This window comes from Acomys russatus, chromosome 23 (genome assembly GCF_903995435.1).
Source record: "Acomys russatus chromosome 23, mAcoRus1.1, whole genome shotgun sequence".
NCBI lineage: Eukaryota > Metazoa > Chordata > Mammalia > Rodentia > Muridae > Acomys > Acomys russatus.
In genome coordinates, this window is record NC_067159.1 from 28,721,715 (window position 1) to 28,748,019 (window position 26,305).

Sequence of the window (26,305 nt, forward strand, 5' to 3'; positions counted from 1 at the left end):
CAGATGCTAGCGAAGCAGAAGGAATCCACAGAAGCATCATGTCCTAGAAGGTGGATAAGGAAAGCATCTAGAAAAGTGAGAGACGCATGGGAGAATAGCAAAGTAGAGGGATCCAGAGGGTCCTAGAAACCTACAAGTAGAACATTATGAAAGGCAGATTTGGGCCCAGGGGTCCCACTCAAACTAAGCCACCACCCAAGGACAATACAGGTGGTAAACTTTAAACCCCTACCCAGATCTAGCCAATGGACAGAACATTCTCCACAGTTGAGTGGAGAGTGGGATATGACTTTCTCACGTACTCTGGTGCCTCATATTTGACCATGTCCCCTGGATGGGGAGACCTGGTGGCACTCAGAGGAAGGATAGCAGGTTACCAAGAAGAGACTTGATACCCTATGAGCATATACAGGGGAAGGAAGTCCCCCTCAGGAACAGTCATAGGGGAGGGGAATAAGGGGAAAAGGGGAGGGAGGGAAGAATGGGAGGATACAAGGGATGGGATAACCATTGAGATGTAACAAGAATAAATTAATAAAATTTTTTTTTAAAAAGGAAAAAATTTGCTTTGTGAAAGTCAATTTGAGCTTTGTTACACCCAATAAAAGGAGAAGAGATTGTGTTTGCTCCCATGAATATATCAATGTATTAAACACTCTGGTAATAATAAAAAAAAAAAAAGAAAGAAAGAAAGAAAGAAAGAAAGAAAAAAAGAAAAGAAAAGGGAGTCATAGGAAGCTGTCGCCGGTGATAAAATAGGAAAGAACACAGGCTCCATGGGCTGTGGTCCATGGAAGCAGAGACAGCTGTGAAAGTGTGAGTCTGTGGACACTGTCTCATTGCCTCAGTTTTTCTCAGTGTTGTATGAAGGGGGGAAAGAAAAAAAATGCTAAGTGGTTTAAAGAGAAACTGTGGCGTAGGTAGCAGGGACCAAGATGAATCACTATAGAAATTGTAGTGTGATTCGTCAGGCAACATATAGGGCTAACCTACGAGTCTGAAGGCAATGCTATCACAGCTGCCACACTCAGATACAGGAATGGGACAAGAGTTTAGTCAGCAGAGGCCATGGAGAGAGTGTTTGGAAGTGGAACTTCAAGGAAGTGATAGACGTGGAATAAGGGTTATGACAGACGTAAGGGTCCAGGGTGAGGATAGACAGTGACACTGACTGGGGTTGGGCATTGAGAGTGAGTGAGCTGAGAGACAGAAAGGGTGGCTGGAGAATGCGGGGTTAGGCATGGGAATTACAGAGGCCCTACGGTCAGTACTCGGAGAATTCTGCAAAGATTCCTTTGCTGAAAGCTAGAGCTTTCAAAAAATGAGGTAAAGTCGCTTCCAGGAGGAAGACTGGGTGAGTCAAACTGAGAGCTGCAATGGGAAACGGAGGACGCTATGCCACACACATGCCAGTGCCATAGTCCCATTTCAACCTGACTGGTTCATCTGCCACAAGTCCCTTACCCTCACAGAGCTCTCCCTTTCATAACCTGTTCCTGTCTCTCCTGCCCTGAAGATTCTAAGCATCTTAAAGATGCTCTTTGATTAGCATTCACCTTGCTAGTCCCAGAGCAGTACCTGGCACATTGTGTGGTCTCCATCCACATTGGCTAGATGTGGGAATGAATGGGTATAACCATGCGGTCAACAATGCTGAACCCTTAGATCTGAATGCCTCCTGGTTAGATAGGAAGCTCACCTTTAAAAAAAACCCCACACTTAGGTATTCCATACACTTGCTGGTTGTGTGCCAATTAATAGGCAAACTATAAACAACCTTATATGAAAATTCCTTGGACAATCATGTATTTCCCAGTTTTATGTGTATTTTACAATTTTTGTGTGTAACATGATTGGACTGAAGTCTGAAGAAGTCTATTTCTTCAATAAGCTTTCGACAATTATCTCTGCATAACCCAGTTTAAGTTGTTGCATATTTTAAAATATATTTTGAAGTATTCACAGTACAGAATGATAATAAAAACAGTGCAGATAACTTATTTCACCTTATGTATTTCTTGAATGAAGTCATGTTTTGCTGTTGTTTGTTTAAGTGGCTGTTAGAACACATCTTTTACAGAATGGCTGCATTCTCTATACATGTTAAGCAAAGCTCTGCGTTGCTCCGCATGATATCAATGAAAATGTTAATTAAAATATAAATTGAGCTGTATGTGGTGGCACATTCCTATAATCCTAGCACTTGGGAGGTAGAGGCAGGCTGATTTTCAAGGCAGTCTGGTCTACAGAGTAAGTTCCAGGACTACACAGAGAAACCCTGTCTCAAAACACCAATATCTATTATCTATCTGTCTATCTATCTATCTATCTATCTATCTATCTATCTATCTTTCTTTCTATCTATCTATCTATCTATCTATCTTACATATAACCAGAAAACAATATATACAATATATTATACACAATAAACTTATATATACACATATATATATATATATATATTTACATATGGAATTATCTGTCAATGTAATAGCATTAACACTAGAAGATAAAGCTTTGAGCTTTAATATGTTTCTTTTGGGTAATGCTAATTAGAATAGTTACTTAATAGTAGAGTTGGTTAGCTACATTGGTTATCTGCATTATTTCCATTATCATTGTGCATTATGAATGACGCATGCACATATTATACATATATATATATATATATGCTTGTGCGTGTGTGTATATATGTGTACATAGTGAAGATGATTTACGTGCAGCCACTGTCTTGGTTTCTTCATATTGCCCCATTGCTAGAAACAATGGATTTCAGCATTATTAAGGGAGTTGGAAGAGGGAGGAATCAGGAGAACATGTAAGACATCTACATACTCAGATTTTTTGTCATATTTAAGGATCTAAAAATTATTGCATATACCAATAACTTTTGGTGGTTAATGTCAATTTATGTTGAATGGTATTTTCTGATAGATATTTAAAAACATGCAACAATAAAATAAAGTTTATAAATTATCAATAAACTATCAATAATAAAAACCTCCAAACAAGCCAGGCATGGTGGTGCACACCTGTAATCCCAGCACTAGGAGAGGCAGCAACAGGCGGATCTCTGTGAGTTTGCAGCTAGCCTGTTCTATAAAGTGAGCCCAGGACAGCATAGCTACACAGAAAAACTCTGTCTTGGGAGGGGGAAGCAAAGGAAGGAAGAAAGGAAGGAGGGAGGGAAGGAAGGAAGGAAGGTAGGAAGGAGAAAAAAAACTCCAAATAATTTATTTGCTGTGTGAGTTTTATTCACATGGAAATAGGTTTTCTTTATTAACCATATTACTAAAATAAGTCCAAAACAAAAATCTCACTGTGTTCTGCAAAATAAACAGAATCTCACTTACTGGTTCTTTACAGGTAGCTAATCTAAAGGAATGCTGCTCTAGTCGTATTTATTACTCCCTAATGGATTGGGTTGGTTGACTCACCAACTCTATTAAGTAACTTTCAGCATTACGCAAAAGAAACAGATGAAAGCTCAAAGCTTCATCTTCTACTGTTAATGGTATTACCTTTACAGATAATTCCACATGTATTATATAGTTATCTTAGAAAATGATAAAAACATCTTAGCTCATGCAATGTAAGAATCTCGTATATGTCAATATATTTAATATTCTTATTTTATATGATATGGTTAATCAAGTTTTGGAGGAATAAAGAGGTATTCATTTGGTGCATCTTGATGCTTGTATTTGCTCATTTTAATAGTTTTGTCAGTTTCTTATGTATTTCTTATTCCTAGCTCATTGAATGAGTAAAAAGAATTGACTGGTGTTTTTTCAGTTAAGAGGAGAGACTAGCCAAAGTGCCTTGATGTGTCCTTGGATGCCATCTTACTCATAATGACTCACCTTGGTCCTGGCCAGCAAGGGAGCACCTCGTTCCAGCAGCAGTTCCACAACTTGGTCATGCCCACTTCGTGCAGCACAGTGAAGTGGTGTCAACCCGTCCTGACAAGAGAATAAAAAAATTAAGCCTGTGTTCATACTCATTTAAAAACAAACAAACAAAACCAAGATTGTGTCTATTGCTATTGACAAGGGAAAGAGAAGGAAGAAGAAGAAGAAGAAGAAGAAGAAGAAGAAGAAGAAGAAGAAGAAGAAGAAGAAGAAGAAGAAGAAGAAGAAGAAGAAGAAGAAGAAAACAAAAGACGGGGGGGAGAGAAAAAAAAGACAGAAAAAAAACATGACACACAGAATTAGAAAGGGAAAGCAGAGACCCCTCACCTTTCCCCACCACCTCTATTCCAATGCAGGAAGGTTGCATCGGATCAGGCTTTGCACATTCCAGAAGATGAAAAGGCACAGACAGCAGCAGCAATGGGATGCTAACATCCTACTCACTTGGACCCACAGCTGGGGATTGTACTAGTACACTATTTGATTTCAGTTTTCTTTGTGTCACTTTTATTTAAAAATTGTTCCTGCTCTAATTTGTCCATGAACATTCACTTCTGAACTGTAGCTATTTTCTTAAAATTTCCTAAAGTGTTTTGTGGTGCCCTGATTTTTTCATAATCTTTTAACATTTTCAACATTTATCAAAAATTATATAACTATTTCAGAGATGAAATTTATTATCAACAAATAGAATTAAAACTGTATCAAGTAATATATGACAAAACTGGACTTTTTGGGGTAACTTCTGGTTCTTGAACACACTCTTAATGGCCTCTACATTTTTTTTTTTTTCATTTTCAGGGTAGCATGGGCAAAAGGAAGAGTTGACAGGAAAATGAAAACTATGAGATGAAATCACTTTAAAGACTACCAAGCTATTAGTAAGAAAGAAAATGGGATGTAGTGTGCCTAAGTCAGTATGGTCATGGGAGCCTTCAGGAAAACCCTCAAGACTGTCCAAGGAACAAAACATAGACGATGGGTACCAGCCAGATAAATTGAAAAATAGAATGATTCAGGTTTCAGCTTTGATTTATCCAGAACTCTGACCGCCTGTCTTTCATGTCTCTGTTTCCTAAGGCATCTTGCCAAGCTGTATCTTTCTTATAAGAACAATGGTTCCTGGGGATGGTCACATTCTGCATTCCCATGCTAGAACTTTTTCAGTTTGCTCTTCAGACTCACCATGCCTGGTTATGTCTCTGCATGACCAACAGTTCCCCCTGGCAGCTGGCTGGGTTTGACCAAGGGGGAAAGACAAAGGGACATAGAGGAGAGGTGTCTACAGAATCTCCCAGTCCTGACTGAGGGCTTTTGTTGAGTATTCCTATGAATGTCATCTCTAGTTAATAATCCTTAAAATTATAAGAGCTTCACTTATTCTCACCTGTTGGGTCTCTGACAACAATATTCATGGTCCTCAGAACACTGCACTTGTCAATGAGCCTGCCTAATATGCTGCCTATAACACCATAATAACTCTTTCTGACTTTGTGTGTGAGCATATATGTGTGTTTAGTCTCCATACAGACATATATACATGGCCACGCAAACACAAAGTTGGGCCTCAAGGGTCATTCCTCAGGAGCCACCCAGTTTTTAAGACTAGGTCTCTAACTTAGCCTATAGCTCATGAATGAAGGTAAGATGGCAGGGCAGAATCTCTGTGGATCACACCTGTGCCTACCTCCCCAGAACTAGGATTATAAATGACCCCCACCACCATAGATGACTTTGTCATATTGGTTCTGGCAATTAAAATCAGGTCCTCATGTTTGTAGCAAGCAATTTACCACGGAGGTGTCTCTCCAGCCCTATAAATAGGCCCTTTAAAATGTCTAACTACCTTATTCTAACTGCCTTATTAAATTTGAGTGCCCAGTCTATTTTTGGCTAAGATTTTAAACACTAATAACACTTTGCTTTGTTGAATTTACTTAGCCAGTGAGAAGATACTGAATAGCTAAAATCAGTCTTGTCATTTGGGGTATCAGAATTAGCACAAAGAGCCTCCATTTTAGAGAAAGCATTTAACCCCAGCTGTTGGGAATGCCACATTATTTGCAAGACTTCCCATCAGGACCGTGAAAAGGAGATGGTGGTGTAGGGGAAAAAATGAAGACCGCAGACTTTTCTGTCTTGATACCAGCACCTCATAGTGGTGACATAAGTTGTGTAGTAAATGACAGGCTTGTTGAGGGTTCATCAATGTTTACTATGAGGAATGTCCTGCAGTAAGCAGAGAACTCTGTGTCCTGGACTCCAGAGACACAAAGTCCTAGTGGCCCATGTCTACGGGGTAAGGTTCCATGCAATGCATGAGGAGGGGTGCTCTTACTCTTACAGTTTTAGGAGACAGACGTAGAGATGGATGCTGGCTTAGAGTGTTCAAGTGAAGCAGGATGGATCATTTTAATGAATTGCCTGAAATAGTCTCTGTGTAATCATGGTAAAGGCCAAAAAGCACCCTTCAGGTAACAATAGGAACTCTGTAGAAAGCTTTTAACATCCCTGCAAGGGCACTGACAAACTCGAGAGGACTAAGGTCTCAGTCTCATGGTTAATGATGCAGTGCGCCTGCCCTAAGGAGGGACCAGTGTTCACTGATGCCAAATTCACTGTTCAAGGAACTCAGTCTGGCTGGAATTGAAATCCTTACTACAGCGCACGCTATCAAGTCATTGCCAATTCTTGTACATGCTTTATATTTCAGGACCATTAAGCTATAAGCCTATGTTTGAACTTCTCTTCCTCCTGTGCACTTTCTTCCTCACTAAAATCAGACGTACAGATGTGCTGCCTTTTCTGGAAAGTAGCTTTTCTGGAAAGCTACTCAGTTAACATTAGTGGAACATTACCATCTAGCTGATAGCTCAGAATTGCTTTGTGTAATCCTTTCTTGTCTTATCGTTTCCACTCCTCGATCTCTGACTGTGCTATTTTTCAAGTAATGGATGTTGAAATCGGATCATGATTATAAAAATGCTGTGTGTCCTAGCTCACGTTGCATAGTGTGCTAAGATCTAGTTTCACCCTTTTAGCAATCTCCTTGCTCAAATGAAGACCTTCATAGTGCTCGAGAAAATAATGTATGTTTTGTAAGTTATTGGGAAGGGAAAATAAGGTGATATTTCTAATATATTTAGCAAAGTACATAGAGAATCGTACACATATGACAGTTGGTAGCTATTACCACTCCTCTAATTATTTCTTCTAATAAGCAGAAAGGGAGCTTCCTTTTTCTCTGATGTTTTGCTCAATATCTTTTAGTGTCTTGTCTACTTTTATTGCTGGCATTAAAATGTGTGTTTTAATATTTTAAATATAATCCTCCTATGGGGTAGCTCTACACTTAAATAATAAATAAGCTTTAACACAGAAAAGAATTATAACCTTAATAAAACCCAAATTAATAGTCTTCATTTTAAGTAGCTATAAAATTTATAGTTTAACAGTAAAGCATGAAGTTTTAGACATTAATGAGGGACTCTGGTTAAAATGTCTCAGACTCTGATACTAAAGTCTGTTGATGATGAGGCTTCTAAGTTGCCAAATGCCTCAATGGTTGTCAAAACAGTAGCGACAGCAGGGAGGAACCAGAAAGAGGTTCATTTATTATTCAAACAAAACCTCTATAAATTTTCCTTTTCTCCAGATAATGGAAATCTCAAACATATGAAAAAGAATGAATAGATGAGAGAGAATTCTAGATGGAATACACTATATTCTGATTATCTGTGGACAATTTGATTACTAGAAGTAACTGAAAATTATGATAATTAAGATTGCTTAATTACGTGTATAGAAACCCTTTTATAATGATAATTTTAAAAATGTAAGCATTTTCTATTTCAAATATACTTTAAGAGACCAGGAAGCAAACTCAACTCTATTATCTTAGTAATCTAGTAGAATAACTCCAGAGTAGGCCTCGCAATCCCAGGTTACACCTCTTGAGTCCAGGCTTGACTCATTTGGTAAGAGGGGCATGACGTTTTTAGCTGTGGCCAGCGTGTAAGACTCTAACAATGCTGTAGAGCACTGTTATTTCATCATGAGAAATATTCAGCTCATAGTGGAAAGCTTACCACCGTGCCACATGTGCTGAATGAAGCTAAGACACAAGAAACACAATGAGCTCCCTTTCATGTCCCATGCCAATTCTGCTTGCAGCGATACCATGTTGGTAGCTCTTGGTGGATAATGGAGAGAATATTTATACCATGGAAGTCAGCAAAGGCATTTCATTTTACCTTGTTTTTTTTTTTTTTTTTTTAAAGCATATTAAATTTTCACAAGCATACAGTATCCCTTGGGAACAATGGTCAGCCCCTCTGTGTGTGTATGTGTGTGTGTGTGTCTGTCTGTCTATATGTCTGTGATGTTTGTGTCTCTGTATGTGTCTATCTGTATGTCTGTCTCTGTGCGCATGTGTGTATGTATGTCTGTCTGTCTCTGTGTGTATGTGCATGTGTGTGCATACACATGCATGTGTGTGTGTGTGTGTGCGTGTGTGTCTGTCTGTCTGTCTTTTTCCCTCACCTGCATTCCCTTCCTTTCTCTTCACAGTACTGGACACCAAATGTGGTCTCATATATACTAGGCAAGCACACTCTCCCTGAGCAATGCCACCAGCCTGTGACTTACTCTGGGAATATAGAGACCTATCTGGCTTATTTAGTGTTGGGTCTCCTGAACTCTGGACAAGGAAGAACTTGGAAATTGCCAAGAGAATGAAAAAACATAATTCCACACTCTAATCAGAATTAGAAAATCTACTCTTTGCACCTTAATTCTTGAATAAAATTCAATTTATTTGCTCTATCCAAAGGCTACAGAGTTCAAAATGTGGCTACAAATTCCATTCCCAGTGCTTCCACTTGGTAACTTTGCATAAGACAATTAGTTAAAAGCAGGACAAGCAGGAGAGTACTTGTCTCTGTACCTCTGAGTATGCTTTGATTTTTGGAAATACAGTGCTATTGGTGTTAGACTTTTTAATTGTACCTGCAGTGCGTGTGAACCATGACAACACAAACATCATTGGAAAACTTAAAAAAAATGCTATACTGGCAAATAAAAACAAAATCAACTGTTTACTAATGAGTGTATGCTCCAGAACAGCATTAACAAAAGCAGTGAACTTCTGTAAGGCACTGGCCAAGATTAATGACCTGAGGTAAGAAAAATGACAACAATGCAGGAAACGGGGGACAGGTGAAGCCAGAGCATCCTCAAACTGTCAGATGGTCCCCTTGTTGCCATCCACAGCATATCACAGTCCCAAGGCAAAGGTTGAAGCCAGGCAAAACTCCCATGCAATGGCAGACCACCACATTCTGGACAGTAGACAAAACAACTCACAAACTCCCACATGGCATGACACTGAGACCCTAGAACAAATGTCCTAAAAGAAATGAAGGTCTTTTTCCTTTCTTTTCTTTTCTTTTTCTTTTTTTTTTTTTTTTTTTTTTTTTTTTTTTTTTTTTTTTTTTTTTTGGCACTGTTTGTGAAGCAATGAAGAGAACAGAACTTGTTGTCTAGGACTGTTACAGATTCTGGAAATGAAAACAGTTGCTAGCTCAAGATGTACGCATGCGTGGATTGCACCATTATTGTTTGGACGGTGAGACGATGATGTAGACCAGGATGTAAAGGAACCCACAGAGAAAACAGACGTTCCATTTGCCTTCTTCAAGACCTCCTTCACCACACAATTTAGCAGTGATTTTTGTTTTTGTTTGTTTTGCTTTTTGGGTGTTTTTGGTTTTGCTTTGTCTTCTTGTCTCTTTAGTTTGATTGCTTGGTTGAATGGTTTCTTTTGAAAGAAGTTTTTAAATGCTTTTTAACATAGAATTTTTCAAGAATTTCCTAAATGCCTGTTGTATTTTCACTCACGCCTTCCTCCACTTCAACTCCTCCTGTGGCCATGGCCATCTCCTCAAACTCATAATCTCTTTTTATTATCCCTCCCACCCCCGCCCACACACACACGCACACTGCTGAATCCCTTTGGAGTATCTCATATATGGCCTCGTCTCTGGAGAAGACCGATTGTCCTCTCTTCAACAGCAATTGATTGTATTTACCATTCATTCATAAGAGCCTTTGAAACCTCCCTGTCCATGTTGGTACATCAACTGATGTTGTTGTTACACAGGTCTCATTTAGGTGACCATATTTTTAGATTTCATTGGAGCAGTTTCCCTCTCATATATAGAAGATACTGTTTCGGTAGTGAAATAGCATTTGGGCAACTGTTTCTTCCCTTTGTTTTTGAGACTGGGTCCCTACACATAGCCCAGGACGGCCTCAACTCATTCTGCAGCCTAGGCTGACTTCAGAATTATAATCCTATTCTCTTCTGCCTGAGTATTAGACTCACGTGTATCCATTACCATAGTGAGATTACAGGTGTACATCACTATTCAAGGCTCAATTTTGTGTTTCAAAAATACTTAAAAATTTTGTGAAGTCTTTTATTAGCCAGTTTCTACTTCAGAAAGCTGATATTATGTGTGTAAGCAAAAATACACATAATATCAGCACTATTATAAAAATCTGAGTAGCTAAGTGATTTTTTTCTTCTTCTTCTTCTTCTTCTTCTTCTTCTTCTTCTTCTTCTTCTTCTTCTTCTTCTTCTTCTTCTTCTTCTTCTCTCTCTCTCTCTACCTCTCTCTTCCCCCCTCCCTCTCTAATTTCATGTAGCTCAGGCCCTCCAGCTTACACCTTCTGCATGTTGGTATTGTTAGTGTGTTTAGGTGGTACTGGACATCCAATGCAGGGCTTCATGAAAGGTGGGTGCACATTGTACTAACTGAACTAAACCTCCACTTCAGGAAGGAAAATAACAAAACTACAAGTCAGTCCTCATATATAACCTTCTGAAGTTAGGAGGTGCTATTCGCTAAATCGTGAGGTCAGAAAAATGTCAGCATTATCTGGCTTCATGAATGGGACAAATAGGATTTGAAACCAAGCAGCTTGCCTTCAGAATCTGTTTTTAACGTATCAGTTTATTCACTATGTGTGCATTAAGATGCCAGGATGTCACTCCATTTCAGAACTTTGAAATGAATGAAGGGCTCCACTTCTACCGAGATGAAGATATATCTTGCCAAGTGTCAGCTGTGGTCCTGTCAGCAGGACAGAAAATCTCTTGTTCCAATGACTATAGCACAACTTCTCAAGGAAATGACTAATGGATTCAATGGAAGAAAAAAAGAACCTGTCAATCTGCATGAAAGCACTTTATACAAAAGCTACAGTCTCTCAGCTCGAATGTGCCAGTCAACTTGCCTTCTTGATGACTACCCAAAGGAGAGCTGTGTGAGTGCTAGCCTTGATAATTGTTCCCAGAAACTGAGCAAGAAAAAAATCACACTGAGAGGCTAGTGGTCTTTTTCTGTAGGCATTTATGAGCAGACATTAATTTCCTCTTATTAGTTGGAATCTTTAAATGTTGTGCGAGATTGAAATCAAACCCAAGAGCAATTTCCTTGAAAACCCACCGTTTGTGTTTGTTGACAAGTGTTCCGAAGTGTGGGATGAGAGGCTGCAGAGCATAAGAATGGCTGGAAATTCAAGGTGCAGAGACACTCACCCTAGTTTTGGCATCGATCTGGCCACCTCGATCCAGGAGGAGCTTCACCATGTTGGTGTTTCCCCGTTTGGAAGCCACATGCAGGGGAGTGATCCCATTCTGTGCCATGGAAAGACCAAACAGAGCAGGTTGGATATGGTAGGGCATGAGTGCACAGCTTCCTAGTAAAGACTATCAGGGGGGTGTGACCTGTGTGGTAATTTGACCCATTGTTAACCATGGCCCAATAGGTTTGATCATAAGGAACAAATAGGCCCATAAACTGTGAATGCTAGGTGTTTAAAAAAAAAGGGGGGGGGAATAGAACTAAAATGTCTGTTAGTCAAGAATAACAATAAGTAGCCGGGCATGGTGGCGCACGCCTTTAATCCCAGCACTCGGGAGGCAGAGGCAGGCGGATCGCTGTGAGTTCGAGGCCAGCCTGGTCTACAGAGCGAGTCCAGGACAGCCGAGGCTACATAGAGAAACCCTGTCTCGAAAAAAAAAAAAAAAAAAAAAAAAAAAAAGAAAAAAGAAAAAAGGAAAAAAAAAAGTAAAGAATAACAATAACACATTGGATGTAAAACTACAGTTAAGAGACAGGAGGAAGACACCTGTGCAGTAGAAGCAAAGACTCCAATTCTAATACAGAGCTCAGGAAAATGTCTCTCTATTATTGTCATGTACTTTGAGATCTCAAAGGTGAAAAAATATGCATTGATAATTAGTCTTTAAAACCCCTTCAGAATAATACATAGAGAGAAACAACTGTAAAAACAGTATAACATTAGGGTTTCAGAATAGTACAACAATAGTTCCAGAACAAAAGAATCTTTTCCTTTAAAAACAGGATTTCAATATGTAACTCAGGCTAGCCCAGAACTTGTTGTGTAACCCAGGCTGGCCATAGGCAGGAACTTCTCCTGCCTGAGCCTCGAGATTCCTACGATTACAGATCTACTTCACCACACATGGCCTGTACATAGGATGCTAAGGACTACAGTAATACACACAAACTTGTATTTGTCTTATGAGATACTGGGTGTCATCGTTAGGGTAAGGATATGTGTCTGATTTGTGGTATGTCATAATTTTCCATATATTTAAACCCTGTATCAATTGAATCATGTTAAATACCATCTAATATATGAATTTTATATGTAATGTATATAAATTTTCTAACAGAAGCAGACCATTAAGTGCACCATTCTATATGCTGTCTTCCTGTGTATTTTTGGAAGACATCAGAGTAAATCTTCAAATCATTAAACCAACAGAGAAAAAAAGTCACCTGTGTATCCACTTGTTCCTATATACTCTGTGCTTAATATTTTAACATTGTCATCTACTGAGTGAAAGTTGATAATTCATGCTTTTTTTTGCATTATTTTATAATATAACAATCAAAAGTCATGTCAAAATTACTCTTCTCTACCGACACATTCTTATTTTACTTATTTTCATTTTCTATGTGTTTGAGTGCTCTGGCCTCAGAGGCCCACAGAGGGCTTTGGGTCTCCTGGCGCTGGAATTGAAGGTGGTTGTGAGCAGCCCAATAAATATAGAATCAAACTCTTGCTCTCTGGAAAAGTTTAATAAGCACACTCCAGAGCCATCTCTCCAGCTCCCAGATTCCTATGTTTCACTTATTGGATTATGATATCATCCTGAGATTAACACAGTGAAAACTTCAGAATCTTTAGGGTGAAAGAAGGGGGTTAAAAGTAAGACCTTAAAGAAAGCCATTAATGTTCGCATTTCCTTTCCTACAATACACAAAAACTGATACCACATACCCTGGCCGTGAAGTCCACTGCAGCTCCTCGGTTTAGAAGAAGAGTCGCCACGTTGACATTTCCATAGTGCGCAGCTATGTGCAAGGGAGTGAATCCGCTCTAGGGAAAGAGAAAGCAGTGGATAGGGGCAAGCCTTACACTGCGGAAAGTAACCGCCGGGTAACCAGAAAACCCTCGTAACCGAAAAACCTACAGTGCAACTGCCTGCCACGTACACGAGCAACACAAGTCATGTAACAAACTCTTTAACAGAACTCTACAGTTTAGTCTTATAAGAGATAAATAAACATCCTACACTTACCGGCAAATATATTTTTAATTTATGAGGCTAATTGTCTATACAAAACTGTGTTTCCTGAGTTTGTTTACCTTATTAGAGAAAAACAGATTATGATGAAACCAAATAAGGTTTCGAACACAGGATTAACAATTATTAATAAATGTTTTAATCAAAGATTTAAAGAGACAGTGTCTTTGTTTTGACCTTTCTATTTTCATGTGTGGGGATGGGATAGGGTGGGGGTTACTTACAGTTGTGTGTGCTAGGGGGAGTGTGCTAGAACTCCTGTCCTATGACTTTCCACCATATTCTCCTGAGACAGGGTCTCTTACAAAACCTGGAGCTAGCTGGCAGCCAGTAAGGGTGAGTAGTCCTCTGTATCCACGCTCTTACACTAGGTTCCAGGCTTCCACACGGCCACACTCAGCTTATTAACATGGGTCCAGGAAACTGGAACTGAGGGTCCTTATGTTTGCACCCACTGAGCCGTCTTCCCAACCGCTTGATCTTATTTTCTTTTAAGATTTATTTATTTATTACTTATACAGGGCTCTGCTTGTATGGGTGCCTGCAAGCCAGCAAAGGACACCAGGTCTCATTATAGATGGTTGTGAGGCACCATGTGGTTGGTGGGACTTGAACTCAGGACCTTTTGGAAGAACAGCCGGTTCTCTTAACAACTGATCCATCTCTTCAGCCCCACTTGATCTTATTTTTAAAAGAGCATTGCTTGGCATCTCCTCTTCAGAACTGTGAAAACTTCTTAAGAAAAATGTGCAGTTCGTCCTGCACCATCCACACTGGTTTTCTATCCCTTCCACAGCTGTTTAGTCAGACTGTGACTTATAGTGAAAACAAATTTAAAAACCCATATCAAACAACTTTTCCTCCTGTTGCTTTGCCTTGTCCAATGTCAGTATAGCGGCTTGCCTTATCTTATTGTATCTTATTTTATTGTGTTTGGCTGTTGTCTCTTGGAGGCAACATCTTTTCTGAAGAAAAACAGAAGAGGAGTGGAACTGGGGGTTGTGTGAGTACGTGCATGTGTGCATGTGTACGTGCATGTGTGTGTGTCTGTATGTCTATGTCAGTGTGTAATTCAGTGTAAATCAATTGGGAGGAGTGGAGGGAGGAAAAATTGCGGTTGGGATGTATTGTGTGAGAAAAAAATCTATTTTCAATAAAAAAGCATCATATCAATATGACTATGAAATAAAGAAAATAGTGCAACTGAATCCGATTTTGAATATAAATTAAATATAATTTTTAAACTAAAATGACTATATTAAGGGTTTAATGTGGGTAGAGAAATATTTTATTCCCCAAATGCTTCAAAAACAAAATCTGAAAATCAAATGAAGAAATCATTTTTTTCTGTGAGTTGGTAGTTGAATATTCTGTTCTTCGCAATAGATATATATTAGCTCTTGTCTTAGTGAAGTGCTCAAAGACCTGGTTATTTCCCTTACTCTACAGCAAGGCAGAGTAAAGGAGGAAACAACAGCACTCACTGGCTAACACATCGCACAATTTGCAGGTTATTTCCTAGTCCCCTTTATGTGGAAATGGATTTTAGCATGTGCTTATTGCTTCTAAGAGATATTCTATAAGCCACAATCAGTCTTTTTTTTTTTTTTTTTTTACTTTGTGTACAGAATTTGGTGATACTGTTTCCAAAATGTTAAGCTAAACATGCATATGACTTAGGTAATTGAAGGTGGTTGATGCTTTCAGTAACATTACTTGCAAATGACTTTTAACTGCAAAGAAGCAAGATATGAAAGTAAGAATAGTAACTGAACTCGATTCCCACAAAAGCAATCAAGATTCTTTTACTCTTCTTGTAGGTGATGTATTCATGCCAAAACTACAGGAAAAATCTGTAAACCCATAATTATTTTATAATATGTCAAATCTTTGTTCTATTTTTATCTTGATATTTCCTATCACCCAGACAAATTCTGAATATATGTCTTATTGCTGTACAGTTTCCTCCATGATTGAAACATTTCAACCTGAAGGAGAACTTCTTTGTTCAGTTTTGGTTTGGGCTTTCTGAGACAGGGTTTCTCTGTGTAGCCTTGCCTGTCCTGAACTCACTTTGTAGACCAGGTTGGCCTTGAACTCACAAGAGCTCATCCTGCCTCTGTCTCCCTGAGTGGTGGGATTACCGGCTTGTGCCACCCTTGCTGGCTGCAGAGGAGCTTCTTAAAACAGGAAGGTAAATAACTCAAGACAGTTTCAGGATGTACCTGAAACTGCCCACGTCCACACTAGGCAGCTCCCTGGCAGAGTAAGCAATAAACGTTGAGAGGCCCTCTCCGATAAACCAAGCTACAAAAAAAGATCAGACCAGGTGCCTGGAAGAAGCCAAAACCAACTAAGCTGTCTCTAACAGGCTTTGACCAGCCTCGCTTGGAAAGGACACTCTCTCCAGCCTGTTGAGCTGCCTGCAAGGCTATGCAGTGCGCTCCACATTCCCAGGTTTTGTCAGTCATTGCCCACGCTAGGGGGCCTGGGTGATGCAGCAGTCTTTGAGTCACTTCTGCTCCAGAACGTAGCCTCCCACCTTTATTCTTGTAAGTAACCCCTATAAAATTCATTGGTTCACCAGGTTGGTGGTGTCTGTGCTTGATTTGTTGTGGGTTCCCTTTCTGGCGTGAGTATACATGTGCTGTATACTCCCAGAAGAAGTCACAATTATTCAAGTTTACAATTTAATTTCAAAAAATCATATTGGTTGCTGGAAAATGATTTCCCAGTTATTCAAGTAAAATAATATTATTTTATCACTTATATGAGTTAATCAGTTGATGCTTTCTCATTGGCCTTCATTATCAGACTGCCCCAGACTGTGAAATGTTGTTCATAATGTATAAAAATTATCCCCAAGGAGTACCTAAGACATTAAAGGTACTAATTAGTAATTTAAATCAATTTGTATGATTCCAGTCAGTCCTGAACAGTTTTATCAAGCAGTTAAGTTAAAGTACCTGACCCCCAATGTCATGCACAAAAAAGGAACATACAAAGAAGCAGTGCAAATAATTCAAGTAAATTGCATCTCAGTAGATGAATATGTTAATAAAGAAGACTCGAGAAATAGGTCACTTTCTCTGAATCCTGCATAGTGCCCAAAACTCTGCAACTTCTCCATGTCCTCAGCTCAGTGCTGAAAATCAAATTATTCTGGAGAACAACTCACCAAAACAAAAGTCAACATTCATAAGAGTCACTTGTTTTTGAGTGTGGATTAATTTTTATAGGATACTTTCAATCATGCTTATTTTGTGACTAAGGAGAAAACACACACACACACACACACACACACACACACATACCCACACACACAAACACACACACTAGAGACTTATGAAAGCAACGTTCTCATTTATAATGACCTATTTCATATGAGGAAAATGATTTAATGGCAAGTATTTTAAGATTTACAGGAGGAAAAACGCAATTGCTTGGCTCATGATGTGCAGAGCTATTATTGATTATAAGCAATGTGGTAAAAAAAAAGGGGGAGGAATTCAGAAAAAAAAGGGGAATTTGCAATTAAATAACAGAGAAATCTGAATTTTTACTTCTGAAAAGTCTAATCTGTACATTCTAACTAAGAGACAACATTCTTGTCTCTTTACAAGTTTCACAATAAGGCTCACTCGCTAAGACGTATGCAATGGCACTGTTTATTTCATGCCGGACTCATAAACTAGTTAAGTGGTTTAACAATGTTGTGTCAAATACATCTGGGTTATCAATCTTTCTTAATTACAGGATTTTCTCTAAACAGTTTCCCGTGAATAGAACTTTAATCATTAGTATGAATTAGTGGCAATTTATTTTAACTTGGCGAAAACTAACAATAAATAAAAACAAGGTAAATGCTGGTATAATGGCAGTACTGTACCTCGGTTGTCCTGTTCACCATCATCTGAAGCAATGTTTTGTGGGGAAAAGAGGGAAGATGTTACACAGTGCAGAATTAAAGGGACAGCAGATCCTGCTCAATGCAATTGGGTATTCTATTCCAGCATGACAGAGTCAGAAATACAACCTACTACACAGCAGTCATTCTTCCTGACTCTGTCTATATAATGGTATAGACAGAACGCTGAACCAAATGTCTCAAAGACGGAATCCGTCCTTCTAAAGAAAATCATTTAGGCTTTGTTTGTTTGTTTGTTACTGTCTCCCGACAGATAGTCCCCTTCCATCTGAAAATCTCATAGAAACCGTCTCTGTGTTTTCCTAACCAGAATGCTGTGTTATCGGCAGGGACTGTTCCTCGGTCATCACACAGAAGGATGCTGGCTGGCAGTCGGAGGGGACCTCTCCACAGATGTGTCGGCTCTTACCTTGGATTGTACGTCAGCGTTGTGGTCATTCTGAAGCAGGAGAGCAGCAGACTTGGTGTCATCTTTCCGAGCTGCAATGTGCAGAGCTGGCAACCTCACCTTCCCTTTGGTGTCGTTCTCCAACAGGATGGCCACTGCCTGGTTGTGTCCCTGCTGGAGTGCCACAGCTAGAGGAGTAAAGCCATCCTGGAATATAATGTACATGCATGAGTGAGACTGACAAGCAGGACAGAATATGACTGTGAAGAGAGAAGCAGAGTGGACTCAGCCATTTGTCAGTGGCTTCATCAGATTTTTCCTGACTTCCATTCTTTGCACTTGACAGCATCTGCATCGTAACAAATCTCACTGATTATGGAATGTGGTCCTGTTACAGAAGGAATGGGTGAGCTTCGTGTTTGTAACAGGGAAATCAAAATTAGAACAAATACTCAGCTATGTCTTCTAATGTAAACGGAAAAAAAAAAAGTATGGAAACCAAATCAAACTGAGGGGGAGAAAGAATAACGATCTATAAAGAAAAATGAGTGTGCAGTCAACAGTGAAAGACAAATGTTTCTTCATTGTCTTAGAGAAGGTGAGGGCAGAGTAATCAATTTAATTGATATTAAGATTTCGGAGATTTAATGTGGCCTAAAAGAGAAAGAGGCAGGCAAGTCACTGTGAGTTTGAGGCCAGCTTGGTCTGCAAAGTGAGTCCAGGATTACAAAGAGAAAGCCTGTCTCAAAAAACAAAACAGAGGAGAAAGAGAGAGAGAGAGAGAGAGAGAGAGAGAGAGAGAGAGAGAGAGAGAGAGAGAGAGAGAGAGATTTAGTGTGTTTAGTGTGGCCTAAAGCTGTTTGATAAATTAGACTAGCCATTAATTTTGCAACTCCTTTCATTTTAGATTGACATCATCATTTCAGTATAAAGTTGCATATACTAGGTAGCATTTTCAACTTAAAAAGAGGGCTCAACAAACAACAGCACAAACAATGCAAAAGTTGGAAAGGTCTCCAGGCTGAGATAGAAAACCAAGCTACTAAATTTGGAAGGTCATCGCTGCATCTTCAGACGCAATTATTTAGCTCCTGTAAAGAGGGTAAGTGCATTGTGGGGACCCGTGCCAGATTCTGCCATGTCAGAAATCTTGTGCTTAGGCTATATGCTGTGACCTTCGAGTTGCTGACCTTTACCTCACCATGAGGTCTTGTGTTCTAGGCCATCCTTGGACTATTTACCTTTGAAAGAAGTAGAGAAGTCTCAACTTGGAACCACCCAGAGGATCTAGGAAGTTCTCACAAGGAACTACTCAAAGAATGAACTAGGAAGTTCTACAGAGAGTGATTTAGGCTATTATATTCTTGCCCAGGGGCTAGGGTGAATGAGATAAGAATAGATCCTATTGACCTTGCCCTATATATGTTCCTGCTAGTCGGCAATAAAGTGAATCTTGATCAGAAATGTCCTGACTTGATTCGTTCTTTCTCGCGTCTCTGTATCCTACTTTCAATCCCAACTCCCTCTTTCAGATGAACCCTGATCCGATTTTTCCCGTGGGCTGGGACCCAACAGTGCATCTCTCCTTAATCCTCTGACATTTGAAAGCAAATGTTAGAAGTCTCATTCACACAGCAGGCATGAGGGCAGTTGGTTGTACACTTGATGTCATTCCAGAGTTAAGGGTAATTCACCCAAATTTAACTACTCAATTTGTTTTCAATATTGTTTAGGTGGTAACTGTGGGCCTTTGAGGGAAAATAGTGGTTCTCAAGTGTTTCATACCACATTACATGCAGCGTGAACTGTAGTAATATGTTAATTGTTCATTTGAATATGTTTGAATTTTAAGTACTTCACAGAGTGGAGGGGTGGGGAGTGTAGTGTCTTAAGGTGAAGAACAGCAAGCAGCTGCAAGGTGTCTTGAATTGGGTGCTTTGCGAATGAAGGACACACCCATACATTTGTATATTCAGATTTTTATTTTCTAGCACTCTGTAGTGGTCTGTACTAATGGCATGTGGACTTCGTTTTTGTTATGTTATGTTTTTCCTTAGAGACTCAGCCCACAGAATGGAACCCTAGTAAAAATATTATAGCTTTAAATTTTGGCAGAACTCTGGAGGAAGGAAGGGAGCCGAGTTCTATGAGCATGATGCTGCTGGCCACACAGGAAACTCCCTTCGGAGGAATAAAAGCTGGATTCCAACTGCGCAGAATTCATTCTGATCTGTATTTCTGGGAAGAAGGCTAAATATATGTAGCCATTGTTAAAATACCTCAATGAACTCTGCGAAAAGAGACCCGGCTAAGTTCAGCAGCTTTGATTTCATCTTTCGTTTGTTAATCCTATTTATGAAAGGAATTCAAAACTAAGTGTTTCTTCATGTGTCTGTATTTCGCTGCCATGTGGGAGGATTGTATAGTTATCTGATTTTTTTTTTTTTAATGGATATAGTGCCTGGTTGGTAATTGATCTTTACACATCACTGCTGCTCACTAGCACAGAAGTGCCCCTTATGAGGGTCACACAAACTCCAATGAAGCCAAAGACGACAGAACATTGGAGCATCAACCATTCATGCCTGCTATAGTATTATTTGTTAGAGGATGGTATAGTTACAAGTTTGTTCACGTGAATCTTAATAACCATTAGGGTAAGTGGTAGGGTTTAGCATACTGTTTATAAATGCAGTTGTCCAATGATAATTTTAAAAGATGAAATATAAGACATGTTCATGGCGAGGCTAGCCTTCCCCGTACCTGCCTTTGACTCCTTTGCACATGTTGTATTAAGTTAGATAGCAAGAGGCTCGATGGTCTCTGCTGATTCATTGATTACTAAGGCCTATTTTTGGAATCATACTGCAATGCTGCAATGATCAGCTATACAAAAACGTTGCCAATCCGCTGAGAGCGTCATGCACTGAGTTCACCGAAAACCCACACTAGCCACTCTAAGTCTCCTGGCTGGGTGAGAGAATTCTGATGTGGAAGATTTCATCTGATTAACAATTCAGCCTTCAAGGAAAAAGAAAACAGATGGATTCCCTTATGCTGGGATGTTTCTTTGAGACACAGTCTCTCTGTTATTTGAGCATTGTCTTAAGATATTCACAGTCTATACTCCCAGACAAAATGAGTGTCTCGAGGGACAGAAAGGTACAGGTTAAAAAAGAACCCCACATATCCACACTGCAAGTGCATAAATTATGTCTGTGTTACTGAGTGTAGAATACAGAAGAACGTCTTAATGGGCAGTTGTGCTTTCTAGTTATAATCAGGGTTTAAATGGTGTAAATTACTTGTACATCACTTTCTCAACATTGATGTGAGTTCTCTTTAGTGAGAACAGACTGCCAGAAAGTGATGGTGAGTGGTTCCATAAAAGGTTAATTTCCCCCAAAAAAAGATATGAAGTAAATTTAATACATTTCAGGGACTTTTCCATCCAGCACAGTGTGGAAGGGAGCTTTGCTCACTTTGCCTAAAGATGTACTGGACATTAAGAAATAGCAAGATGGCTTCTGGGTACCAGCCATGTTTTGCTTTTCACTGAGAAATGGGAAACAGAAAGGTAATTCTGTATCTTCCATGTGTCTAGATGTGCTGAGCGCTCAGAATCTGAACTGATGGCAAACATCCTTATCCCAGACTGCCATGATCATAGTCACACACACTGTCATAAACAACACTGTTGTGATATAGTCCTTAGAAAATTACGCTAACACAAATGGCTATAAATTATTTCTAATGGTTAAAAATTGTTCCTGCAAGGAATTGCTTCAGATCTTAAGATAAAATGTTGACCAAAAGGAACATGGATCACTTGTTGTGATCTAATTTTGAATGCTGTAAAGATCCCAAAAGCAAGTCAGATCACAAGCACTCCCATAATCCCAGGAGAATTGCAAGGCTGACTTGAGCAACAAACCGAGACCCATGTTTCCCCAACGACAAGAACTCTAAGCTTAACGGCAATAGAAATAATAATGCATGATCATGAACCTCAAACGAAGGTTTGAACACATGTTGATGCGCACAAGCCCGAGTCACTCACACTCACTGGCCGTTGTTGTGGGTTATAGTCACAACATGAACAGCCCCAGCGTACTTCAGATAAAATGGTGGAGATGCTTTGCAAATGATATAAAGAGTATGGCTCGCAGAAGAAAGGGGTCCGGGAGCAGACGTACCTCTGTAGCAGTGCTCTGATTGGCTCCGTTTTCTAGCAAGTATTTTACAACATCGATGTGATTCTCCTGGGCCGCCATGTACAAAGGCGTGAAGCCATTCTGAGGACAGAGAGCAAAAAAACCAGAAATCTCAGTCATTTCAAAGGCTTCAGCACAACTGCTTACACCATAAAAAAAAATCCGCACGCTATATAGAATAATGCCTGTGTAATATCCTCTGTATTTTCCAAGTTATATATTAAGTGAACTATATGAATATGCAAACTGCTTAAGATAGTTAAAACATGAACTCTATAGACTATGCTTTTATAGCAGATTCTTATTATACATGCATATAATAGTGTCTATATAATATTTTCTGTATTAATCCATAAACCACTTACACCAATGGTGCTCAAGTTGTGGGTTGTGACCCCTTTGGGGGTTGCAGATCAGATATCCTGCCTGTCAGATATTTACATTATATTTCATAACAGTAGCAAAATTGCAGTTTTGTTGCAGTAGCAACAAAATAATTCCATGATTGGGGGTCACCACAACATGAAGAACTGTATTAGGAGGGTGGAGAAACACTGAATTTTAAAGACTACCATTATTTTGATTATAATAATATCTATATAATGTCTTATTAAATATATACATATATGTGCATATACATATACATATGTATACATACTGATTTAGCAATCTTAGTAGTACCAGTTATTACTCATAACAGATCATGAAAGAAGAGATTAGGGACTTGACTGAAGATGAGAAATTCTATACTTCTAATCACAGTAGCATTGCTATACTGAACATTTATACTTTATTTTTAAAGCCACTCTGAAATGTTATCCATTTTCACATTAATTTTCTTAATTATTTATTGAAGTGCACCCACTGTATCTTAGGGATGCGTAAGATACAGTGACAAACAGAACACATGCCTGTGCCCTCATGGAGTAGACACTGTAATGGCATTCATTACTATGTGTTTATAAAATGTTATACCATGAGTTTAAATTTAATTGTCACAATTCCTTTTTATTTCTGTATGCTTAAGAATATACCGTCTTTATTGAGGGGGGAACACAATTTTTCAGAAAAAACTTGACTCATAAATTGTCAAAAGAATCAGGCAACTCTTTTATACATATGTGTGTGTGTGCGTGTGTGTGTGTGTGGGTGTGTATTAATCAGGCAACTCTTATGTCATATTATTAAGCATAAATGTTTACTGGATTATTAATTATAGATTTATATTTATATGCTTCCTATATTAATGAAAATGAGTAAAAGTGAGAAGAGCACATGCCAAATTTGTTTGTTTGTTTGTTTTTCAAGACAGGGTTTCTCTGTGTAGCCTTGGCTATCCTGGACTCACTTTGTAGACCAGGCTAGCCTCGAACTCATAGAGATCCACCTGCTTCTGCCTCACCAAATGATGGGATTACAAGAATGCACCACCATGCCCAATGCACTTGGGGATTATTACTACGCCCAGACAGTAGTGAAAAAATAGGTTTTAAACTACTTTTTGAAATGAACATTTTTCCATGCATTATAGAAGTGGGAACATTATTCAAAGTGGCAAGTAACCAGCAAAATATAACACAAATTATACAAGTAAAATAAGAAAAGAAATTTAACTTTTTTTTTAATGAAAGAAAATGTCTGGGGTCCAAATGGTGAAAGAAAATCTTAATCTAAAGTAGAAACAATTGAAGAAGAGTAAGTTAACAATGGTGTTATAATCTGTGAGTAGCTACTGCTAGCTGGAGCGTGTACTTTCCAAGGCATATCAAGAGGTGAAAGCTGCTGTATTTTAAGATCACTGAAGAGGTGGCGGAAGGAAGGAATTAGAGATTCAAAGGAAAGGAAAGCCAAGAAAGACTGTTCAAAACAAGGAGTAGGTGTGGAATGAGGATCTTTCACGGCAAGTAAGAGGTAGGGATGCAGTTAGAAAAAAAAGAACTTTAACAGAACGCAGCCACTGCTAACAGTTTTCCTCTGGTACAGTTTTGTAGATAGATCAAGAAAAAAAAAAAAAAAAAAAAAAAAAAAAAAAAAGGAAACAGGAAGAAATCGTGAGTTCCTCAGGGGAAAATGCTCAATGCTTAGACCTGTGCCTGTGAAAGACTAAACCTGGGCTTTGAGCTGCTGAGGGACCCTCACTTGCTTAACCATATGAACTGTTGAAACTACTTTAGAAACATATTAATGCTATAGAATATATAGCTTCTCATTGTATATAGCATCTACATAAAACAGCATCTATTTAATGCCTTCTGTATTCATCAGTTCATAGACCATTTTGTCATATTGAATGCACATAACTTACACAGCACTGCTTCAGGCTACTATCTAGAGTAGATTGTGTTAGGAGGGATTAATACACATGACTGAAAAGAAAAAGATTCAGCAGAACCAGGAGCCCTGCATCTCATTGGTGTCCAGACTGCGGTGCAGGTTACCTAGTGTTCCCAAGGACAGTACCAGTCCTTGCTCAGTCATCCTCTCAGATATCTTTTGGCCATCTGAGTGATGGCCTTACATATATCCATATCCATCTATATCATTTACCTTTTTTGCTGACCAAATATATGACAGAATAATATAATAGGAAAGGGGATGGCTTTGGTTCAAGGTTCCTGGGGGAATCCCAGCCCACTGTGATGGGAAAGCAGTGAGAGCAGGAGCAGACATGCCCAAGGCAGTGGGTGCATGGGGCATTGGGCATAGACATGACTGCGGACCAAGCAGTAGAGGGAAAGCTGACTCAGAACCAGAGGCAGAGGGAACCTCAGAGACCTGCCACCAGAAACCTACTTCTTTGACATAGATGATACTCCCAAAAACTATATAATAGTGTCACACTGAGCACCAAGTATTTAAAACTTGAGCCTTTGGGGAACACTGTGAATTGAAATGTTAACATCATCTCACTTAATTAGAATCTCCTTTATATGACAAAGGAGACTTTGTAGATGTGGCTAAGCCAAAGATCTTGCTTGAGCTGCAGAGATGGAGACACAGTGGGCTCTTTATAAGACTTATAAGAGAAAAGCAAGAGATGGCAGGGAAGAGTCAACTCTATCTGCTGGTTGTAGTCATAAAGGAAGGGACCATGATCCAAGGAATACGCCTTTAGAAGATAGAACAAGCCAAGAAATGAATTATCAACTAAAGCTGTCAGAAGAAAACAACCTTGCCAACACAATGGTTTTAACCCTGGATGGTTAATAGACAAAACTAGGGGAAAATAATTTTGTCCTGTCATCCTGTTGTGTGTGCTAATTTGTTACAACTGCAAAATCAATTAAATGTCTTGGCTTGAGGTTGTAGGAAACCAAAACAGGTGCTGGCCAGTTTTGGCAACATCTGCAATAGTGTACATCAAAGATGGAGAGCTGGAACTATGATGTCACCTCACTTCTGATGGAGGAGAGTTGGAGCTATGACATCACTACAGTTAAGAGATGGAGAATTACACTGCCCTAGAGGTGTTGCTGGTGTGACTTCTATGTCACATGTCCATCAGTGGGTCACAGAGAGGAGAGAGGCTATGTCTATGTTCATTGTAGTAGCCACTAAAAGAACAAGTAAGTGGTGGAGAAATAAAAGAGAAAGGGAAACAGAAGGATGTGGGCAAAATGAAGAGAGTCAGAACTAGAAACTCCAGAGTGGTGATGAACAGTCTGGTGTGAGTAGCCAGTAATGCCACCCAGGACCATGGTGCTCTGGCCTGTGCTGCCACTGGGCATCACAGCTGGGTCTATGACCCTGCAGCAGCAGGGGTCTGTTACCGCCAAAAGCCACGTGGACATCCCTCGTCTGGGCTGCCACCTGGGGACATGTTAATGTCTGAAGGCTGTGCAGAACCACCCCTCACCTGGGCATCATGAGAGTGCTGGTCTTCAGAGCATCAGAGCAGGGGAGTTGACCTCACCCCTAGCCATCAGTAATACTCAGGAGAGCAAGCCTCTTACAGGAGTTGCAGGTGAGTTGGACCAGAGGACATGAGCATGGGAGAGCAGTGTCATGGGTGAGGGAGGAGATACCTCCTCCCCTATCCACCAAAAGCAGGTAGGAGACATGGCTTTAGCAGGCAAGAAAGTTGTCCCTACCCCTCATCCGCTGCAACACTCAGGAGAGCTGTCCCTGCCCCTCACCTGGACAGCACAGTAGAGCTGATCCTGGTAGCAGGGGTGCAGG

The 26,305-nt window shown here is 39.5% G+C and overlaps 1 protein-coding gene and 1 pseudogene across 2 annotated transcripts in view; one reads left to right on the forward strand and one right to left on the reverse strand.

The window, feature by feature from the left end:
* Nucleotides 1-26,305, reverse strand: part of Ank2 (ankyrin 2) — a 213,162-nt gene that overhangs the window by 115,207 nt on the left and 71,650 nt on the right. Inside the window, exons 5-10 of one of the 2 annotated variants that reach the window (XM_051165830.1) lie at nt 22,109-22,207; nt 17,934-18,119; nt 17,486-17,509; nt 13,290-13,388; nt 11,515-11,613; nt 3,864-3,962 (exon numbers count right to left, since the gene is read on the reverse strand). In XM_051165830.1, the coding sequence (XP_051021787.1) occupies nt 3,864-3,962; nt 11,515-11,613; nt 13,290-13,388; nt 17,486-17,509; nt 17,934-18,119; nt 22,109-22,207 (606 nt within the window). The remainder of the gene's footprint in view (nt 1-3,863; nt 3,963-11,514; nt 11,614-13,289; nt 13,389-17,485; nt 17,510-17,933; nt 18,120-22,108; nt 22,208-26,305) is intronic. The other variant, XM_051165831.1, reaches the window with a different exon arrangement.
* Nucleotides 25,582-25,686, forward strand: LOC127206744 (uncharacterized; annotated as a pseudogene).